Consider the following 7,677-nt stretch of genomic DNA (forward strand, 5'->3'; position numbering starts at 1 on the left):
CAAATAATGTCACCATTTCATCCTGGAGTCATGATCATCTGCAAACATCACAAACAGACTTTTTTTTTCCCAACTTAATCTGCTTTTAATGCGTTTCCCCATGATAATTCACTTGCAGTACATTACAGCGTTTGCAATTGTTCTGTGTTGCAGATGAAGTGCAAACTAAAAGCTTCATGAGTTTGTTTTATTCTGCCTTCATACACTCTTTGATGAGGTTGAGCTCGTAGCAGATGGTTTCATAGCGGTACGCCATACGTATTTGGGCCACATTGGTCTTACGGATGTCGTTCCCTTCCGGTCCCTCTTTCAGGTAGTCCTGACCCAAGAAGTGACTTTTCTCCTGAGCACAGACAACAGAGCAGAGGGAATGTTAATCATGGATGAGCGACTAGCTCCATCAGTTGCCACAAAAAATGATTACTTCATCTTACCAAAATGCTTTGGACAATTGTATGCTTTGAATCTTCCCCCTCTAATACTACGTATAAATGTCAAGACCCCAATGTTCGAATGCACCGCCGCTATCAAACGTTTGGCCACTCTACCTCATGCGACAGTGCGCTCTGCAGCACACTGTTCCTGGAGATCTCGCACATATCGCAGGTGCTCAACTTGAAAACCTGCGCTGCAATGGCATACTCCTCCATCAGAGGCTCCTGCAGGAAAGACAAATCGACAGAATGGGCTACCTGTCCATTCACTTATTTAGCCCACGGCCAAGACCTTGGTGTAATGGAACTGCATGGGGTCGTCGGTGGAGAGGGAGACCACCAGGCCTTTCTTTTGGAACTCCAGCAGGGGGTTCTTGGCGTACTCAAGGAACAGACTGTTGTTGCTCAGGGGGGACATGGCGATGGGGATCTGGGTCAGGTAGTACAGGTACTGCAGCACCGGACTCTGCATGGTGGATGAAAGTAATGTAGCAGCAAAAGAATGACCTCAGTACAGGTGTTTTTCCGAGTCATGCTGCTTTACATGTCAGGTCATTTCACTCTAAATTTTGGCTGATGACAGTTTTGTAAAATTTAGTCTTTTTACACACCACCTTGAGTGGAATAGAAATACATAAAAAGACTGCCCTTGCACACCGTCACTGACCTTTTTCAGGTTGAGGCCATGGGAGATGTTGTCAGCCGTCATGAAGGCGGCCAACAGATGAGTGATGGCGCCGGCTTCACCGCAATGAGGCCTGAACGTGAACGTGTTCATCCCCCGTTGTCTGAAACACAAATATACAACAACAACAAAAAATGATTGGTGAATGCAAACTGATCTGAGGACAAATGTATAGAAGTTACAGCTTGATGTCACCGACCTCCGCAGTTGGTTGAGCACAACGATGTTGGCATACATGTAATAGATGTAGTAGGTGTAAGACGGGTTCTTAGCAATGTTCCACTCTTCTGGTTTGGGGCTCTTCATGCTGAACATGTGACCACTGTGCTTGGACTCGTCATCCACACTGTCGAAACCTGTCACCTACACAACACGAAGCAAACGGTCAAGTTGTTTCTGATTGTGTGAATGACGCTCGGATTTGGACATTTTTCTCGCTCACATGCTTGAGGAAGATGCTGAGCTCGGGGTTGGACTTTGGGTCAATGGTGGCTTGGAACACGGGGAGGAAAATGTTCTCCAACATCTTACCAAAGTGCGGGACAAAGTCCCTGCCTCGGAAGATGTCACTGAAGTAGAAGCGGGGCGAAGCATTGAGATGGAAATGAGGATTTATTCAGCAGGATGATCAAGCGCTGCCATGACGCTGGGGACTCACTAGATCCTGGGAATTTGAATCATCCACTTGAGGTTAGGGGAGTAGACCCTGTGCTTGACAAACCAGCTGGACAGCTTGTTCCACTCGTCGGGCCTGCAGCCGTAGATCGATAGACGAGGCTCGGCATATTGGTACTTGGCATCTTCCAGGTCGCTGGCGACTTCCTGCTCAAACAAATGGTGTGTCAATCAACAATCATTTTGTGGATAGTGTCTTATAAAAGCCAACATTTTAATTGTTAAGATGCAGTACGTTTTTTGACCGATTCTCTTCCATCATCCATAATACAACATTGTACTTTACTTTAGATTTCATATTCACCTTAGAGTGGAGATTTTTGCTATGCCATCACTGCCTTGGTGGCGAATAATTAGCGTACTACAGTTATTAGATGATGTGTGTAATATTATTTAGGACAGCAACTGACCTTAATGATGGTGGCAAAGTATTCTCCATTGATGTGATTCTCCGTCTTCATGTAGAGGTCACGCAGCTCGCTGGCTCCCACAGGATTGTACTTGGCATTGAACTTGTCGAAACGCTGAAAGGTTTGTCTGCCCTTTAAAGATGAAGAAAAAAATATTATTTTTAGTTTCTGTGAAAAGTTGGAAAACTGTTACATTACCACTCCATTTTTCTGACATGGCAACCTTTTTCCAGTAACACCAAAACATTTGTAAATTACAACATTTTGGTAGTGGTAATTTTGAAATTGTTTTTGTGTGTATAACAATAATCATAATAATAATGTATAAAAACTGTTTATCATGTAATGCATTTTGGTGATCACTATAAAAAATAATAAAAAATACGTAATAAAAAACACTGCAACAATACCTAGTACATAAAAAACATAATTAAATAGTTTAACTTTAAACTTTCTTCCTGCAGTGGCGTATGAAGTTGATAACTTACAGCGTGCACGTCCAGCGAGTCCACAGTGAGGTCGTACGGATGCAAGTGAAGGGACTCAAAGAGCTCCTTCAGGGTGACCTCTTTGCCTTTGAGCTTGTGCACGACGCGGTCTGCGTCCACGCGGTACGTCTTCTTGATGAATCGTAGGAGATGTTTCTGGTTCATGCAGGCAGCTGCGTGGATATGAGTGTCCACCTGAGGAGGCAAACGGTGCCCGTGTGACAAATCTTGACCATCACTAAAAGAAAGCAAATTGAAGTTCTGTTAAAGATGATGGCTACCTTCCTGCAGTTGTAGAAATCCCTGTGGGGGTTCTTCTTTAGCTCCTTCAGCTCCTCCATCTCATTCAACATCTCATGCACGTTGAACTTGGACATGAGGAACTTCAGACGACGGTGAGTGTAGGTCTTCCTGAAAATAGAGCACCATTCACATACATGAAAAAATATCCCAGGAAAAGTCTACTAGAACATCTGAACTTTGTTATGAGTGAATCAGAGGCACTTAATTGTGTGCAGACTCCTGTTTGATTTGAAATTGAATGTGATTAATTGTTATGCTAATGCACACAAAAAGAAAACCACCCGGACAAGAGACTCACGTGGGACCCTGCGCGATGAGAGCAATGAGAAAGTTCATGTCGTCAATGAAGGTGGTGTAGTTGACACACGGCAGGTTTCTGGGCTGATGTTTGTCTGCAGCTTTGGCGTCGTCGTACACGTAGACGACGCCATCCTTCATGCGTGCAACATAGCCTAGGTTCTCTGGCAGGTTCGTGGAATCGAACGGATCTTCCTCCTTCTTTGACGGAGCTGTGAAGACTGAAAGACAAACAAACAAACATTGTGTGGAAATGTTCAGAGGTGCACTGCAAGACAGAAGTATGAGCATGGGCATGTCTGTGTGGAACTGGCATCTGCTATTATTAATTTTGCCATTCTGGCATTGTTATTCGATGACGGTCAAATGGATTTATACAGCAGAGGTTGAGAATTAGCGAGGACAAAAGACTGTCCTCACCGGGCTGCACCTGGTCCTCCACCTTGAAGGTCTGGCCCTCGATGTCACGGAGGCACTGTGAGGCCGTCCGTGGGAAGCGCTGGTAGGCCAGCCTCATGTACTTCTCTCTGATGCTCAACGCACGGTACAGTCCGCTGCAGGAAATCTCAAAATCGTCCATTGTCACCTGAATAAAACAAACAGATCAACATTAGCTTTTGTTAAGGATCATGAAGGACACACGCTTTATACCAGGAAAATCTCACCGCAGACAGTCACACAACATCACAAAAAGTAGGCATCCTGAAATAATGACAGGTTAAGTGTTCTGTCTGTCAATATTCACAGCTACCATAGAGAGGTGAACAAAAATTTAAAAAGCAAAATCATTTTGATTTGCATTCATACAGATGAGTGTTTTTGTTGTGATTGCTTTTTTCTCTTTTTCTTGACATTCCTGTTAAATTGTGGTCTCAATCCACAAATGCGGTGAAAATGAACAATATACGTCGTCATAAATTCACTTTTATGAAACTAAAGATAATTGTAGCTCTGCTCAATGGGTATTGGATCTGATACAGGGGAATCATTTGATACACTGTAAATTTAACATAAAAATTCATATTTGCGTGTATCTCACATCAGGAAAGTGGGTGCATGAGTATGAACTGATTTTAGATCTTCGATCTCCTCGATCTTTTAGATTTTAGAAAAAAACAAAGTTTATATCTGCTTTTATGATACCGACTAAGATCTTTGATTGTAAATATTCACCTAAATTATTAGAAATGTCAAACCTTGATGGAGGTTCTGTTTTTATCCAACTACTTGGTGGAGGTTCTGTTTTTATCCAAGGAGTTTAATTTAAGTGAATATTAGCGGCACCGAAGCTGAATCACATGGAGTACAATACCCCAGAAGCGTAGTCCCCGAGAATGGCCACCCTTTGGAAGTCCGGCACTTCCAGGTAGGTGGGGACGTCCCCATCCACAGACACCTCAGGGACTGCTGATGTCTGGGCAACAGCCCTTGGCACTCCCCTGAAGCGAAAGCGCTTTTTGCTGTGGATGGAGGCAATCAATAATCAGTTCCATTTACATACCTACAACAAAACAATTTTAACAACTACAAAACCAAAGCGACACAAACTCACCGCTTCTCAAGATCATCATCAGTATGCAAGTGGTGCGCCATTTCATGGTGGAGGATGGGACAGTCCTCTGGCACGTCAAAGACGGAGATCTCATCGCGGATGTCCTCGCCTTTGGTCTCAGATGCAAAGATCTGCTCGGCAAAGGCCCGCATCTTGTCATCGGTCTCTGTGGGATAGCAACGATAGTAAACGTGCTGAGGGTGTGGAAATGCTAGACGTTCCACATACTGCCATGCAGCACAAAGACTAAAGAGCTACAGCAATCCTGTCAAGCAAAATTCGGACTAGTTGCTGATCAGACTCCAGCAATACGCGGCCACAAAGAAGTGGAAGAAAGATAACAAGAATAATGATGCACAGCACCATGGCTTCAGTCTAATCTCACAATGCCTGCTACTGATGAAGCGGTGGCCTACATGCAGTCATCTACAGGTCTACTCCAAAGACTCATTCCACTATGTGGCTGTGGTAAAACGGACCATATCTCACCCTCTATACTTACTATGTTCACCTGATCATGACCGGCAAGATAGTAGCGGCACCCAGGGTAAAAAAAGAGAGCGTTAGAAAAAAAAAAAGATGATTATACATAAAGAGAGGAATACAGGAATAGAGAAGATGGCGACACCATGTGTCATTGTCACAAAATACAAGTTGAAATCGATTGAAAATTATTGCTGTCCACCAAAATCACACAATATATTTCCATATTTAGAAAAAAATAAAAGCATTCTGTATCAAATGAGATTCAACAAAAAGACAGTTGTAGTTAACATCAGGCTTTGTCATTACTGGTAGCAATCTGTGGTGGCATCACTAAAGAACTACATGTGGAATGTATCTGTTCAAACCTCGCAAATGTGAAACCTCAAGAGAATTGCTGACATCTCGTGTGACATCAAGCATGACGACGGTAAACCCTCTGAATCGGAATTTGTTTTGTTTTAAACTTACGCATATTTTCTTCAGTGTAGTTTGGGTGAAATTTGAACTTTTAAACTAAAAGAGGTCTTTATTTCACTTGTCTTTTCACAAAACCTTTTGATTTATAATCATTTCCATAACATTAGATTACTCAATAGCTTAAGTGTAGACAAATCATTGTGGAAGAAACGCTTGCCATATCATGTGAATAATTGTTTACTTTCAACATTGTACACAATGAACTGGCCTTCTAAAATTAGAATCTGCAGTTTGCTATCTGACTTGTTGCTGACATAGCCTACATCACAGCAAAGGCGTGACCTCTGACATATGCATTCACAAGATTAGATGGGCTCACTTGTGAATTTGTCGACCACCCCGCCCCCCTGAACACTTAAACAACACTTCCACTTTTGCCATTTAAATTGTGTTGAAGCACATTGCCCCCCACTCACCCGGTACCAGAACTTTCGGCATGGTGACTCGTTTCGTGCACGTCTCCAAGAGAATAAATGAAGAAGGACTGTCGGCCACTGGACCACTGCGGTGCTGGTGGGAGTGCACAGACCAAGTGGTGGGTCACGGCAATTTGAAGCTCCTGCACGGGGTCGCCGCACATGAAACCGGAATCCGCTGAGCCCTAAAAGTGTGCAGGCTGAGCCGAAGCGCCCATCTCCCCCAACCCGACACCACCCGCACTCAGAGGTGTACACGCCTCTATTTTAAGTTGAGTGTCACATGCACAATCCACGGACGTGACAAAGACCCACGGGTAGCGCAATTAAACGCCGCTTAGGGGGGAAATCATCATTCTTTATGTATGCAAAATTCCAGGATTCTCTGGAGCACTGCATAATCGTACCTGGCAGATAAACTCTTCTAAGGCCTTCAGAGAAAAAACACGATTTAGTAAATTGTGTTTTATCAAGAATATGTCCTACTTTAGTGGATGCTAAGTTTGAAAACAAGCTCTTTCACATTGCTGGTGGACATTCTTAATTTATAAAGAAGTTACTATGTGACCTCATGTTTGTCATTTTTTAACTGCAACAAAAGTGTAAAAATAAGTGGACCGCAATAACAGTCAAAATAGTCAGTCTTCACTTTGATAATGAACAACATTAATGATTCTTATATTTTTTCCAAAATATGGGATGTTTTGCACCACGCAAGACATTACTTCAAATGAAAAATGTGTATGTTTCAAGTAACGTCTTGCGTGGACATTTAAATAAAAAATATGAATGTTTCAATAATGTCTTGCGTGGACATTCAAATAAAAATTTGGAATCTTTCAAGTAATGTCTTGAGTGGTGCAAAACATCCCATTGCTGGCATTTTATGCAACGGGCCTCTTGAACTCCATCCATCATGAGACATTGCACCATAAAGACACTCAGTCAGCAAGACATCTATTTTTAGAGAACGTGAGCTTAAATGTCAGAGTGCGTTTGACGGCTGAATAGGTTAGAGATCAAATTTAAAAAACAAAAGGCAATCTAACCAAAAAACTGAGTGTGAGCAAAGTAAGTAATCAGTGTAATACCGATTGTATACCCTGAGTAAACAATTTCATTTGAGATACTGTCAGGAGTTTGAAACTTGGCTGTTGATCTGCGCCATAAAAATTCTTATCAAATTGTGCTTATCATGTATCAAATTTTAGTGGGTTCTCATGATACTGACACCTGGAAGCATAAAGGGCTCGGCACCAGTTGGTCCATGTTAGGTTCAACTTCAAGGACACCAGTCAAAAGGTAACAAACAGATGAATCAATCGTCAGTTTTAAACTAAGATCTAAATGACATCGAGCTGCTGGACGTTTGGTTTACATGGAAACATGGAGTTGGAGGGGTCCAAGTTGCATCCTATCACATTACCTTGCCCTCCCACCACTTCCCACCCCTC

At 42.7% G+C, this 7,677-nt stretch overlaps 1 protein-coding gene across 2 annotated transcripts; it reads right to left on the bottom strand.

Annotated features, from left to right (window-relative positions):
- Positions 1–172: 172 nt before the first annotated feature.
- Positions 173–6,373, bottom strand: ampd1 (adenosine monophosphate deaminase 1 (isoform M)). Of its 2 annotated transcripts, XM_049754525.2 has the most exons (16): positions 6,224–6,362; positions 5,347–5,355; positions 4,845–5,010; positions 4,605–4,752; positions 3,713–3,878; positions 3,294–3,513; positions 2,974–3,103; positions 2,693–2,887; positions 2,205–2,336; positions 1,778–1,941; positions 1,562–1,688; positions 1,319–1,482; positions 1,102–1,222; positions 727–900; positions 549–659; positions 173–343 (listed from the first exon to the last, which is right to left on the bottom strand). In XM_049754525.2, exons 1-16 carry the CDS (start codon positions 6,243–6,245, stop codon positions 188–190), a joined length of 2,205 nt encoding a protein of 734 aa, XP_049610482.2. In that variant the 5' UTR covers positions 6,246–6,362; the 3' UTR covers positions 173–187. The 2 variants fall into 2 exon arrangements, with proteins under 2 accessions (XP_049610482.2, XP_049610481.1); XM_049754524.1 differs by lacking the exon at positions 5,347–5,355 and having other exon boundaries at positions 6,224–6,373.
- Between the last annotated feature and the right edge of the window lie 1,304 nt (positions 6,374–7,677).

Source organism: Syngnathus scovelli, chromosome 2 (genome assembly GCF_024217435.2).
Source record: "Syngnathus scovelli strain Florida chromosome 2, RoL_Ssco_1.2, whole genome shotgun sequence".
In the NCBI taxonomy this organism is placed as follows: Eukaryota; Metazoa; Chordata; class Actinopteri; order Syngnathiformes; family Syngnathidae; genus Syngnathus; species Syngnathus scovelli.

What these genes read in the sequence shown, in the direction of transcription:
- ampd1 (XM_049754525.2), bottom strand. Translation starts at nt 6,245, where the DNA reads ATGCCGAAAGTTCTGGTACCGG. An exon ending in ATGGCCTCAACCTGAAAAAG is followed by an intron (nt 901 to 1,101) that starts GTCAGTGACGGT and finishes TCCACCATGCAG; the next exon opens with AGTCCGGTGCTGCAGTACCT. An exon ending in TGCAGTTCCATTACACCAAG is followed by an intron (nt 660 to 726) that starts GTCTTGGCCGTG and finishes TCTTTCCTGCAG; the next exon opens with GAGCCTCTGATGGAGGAGTA.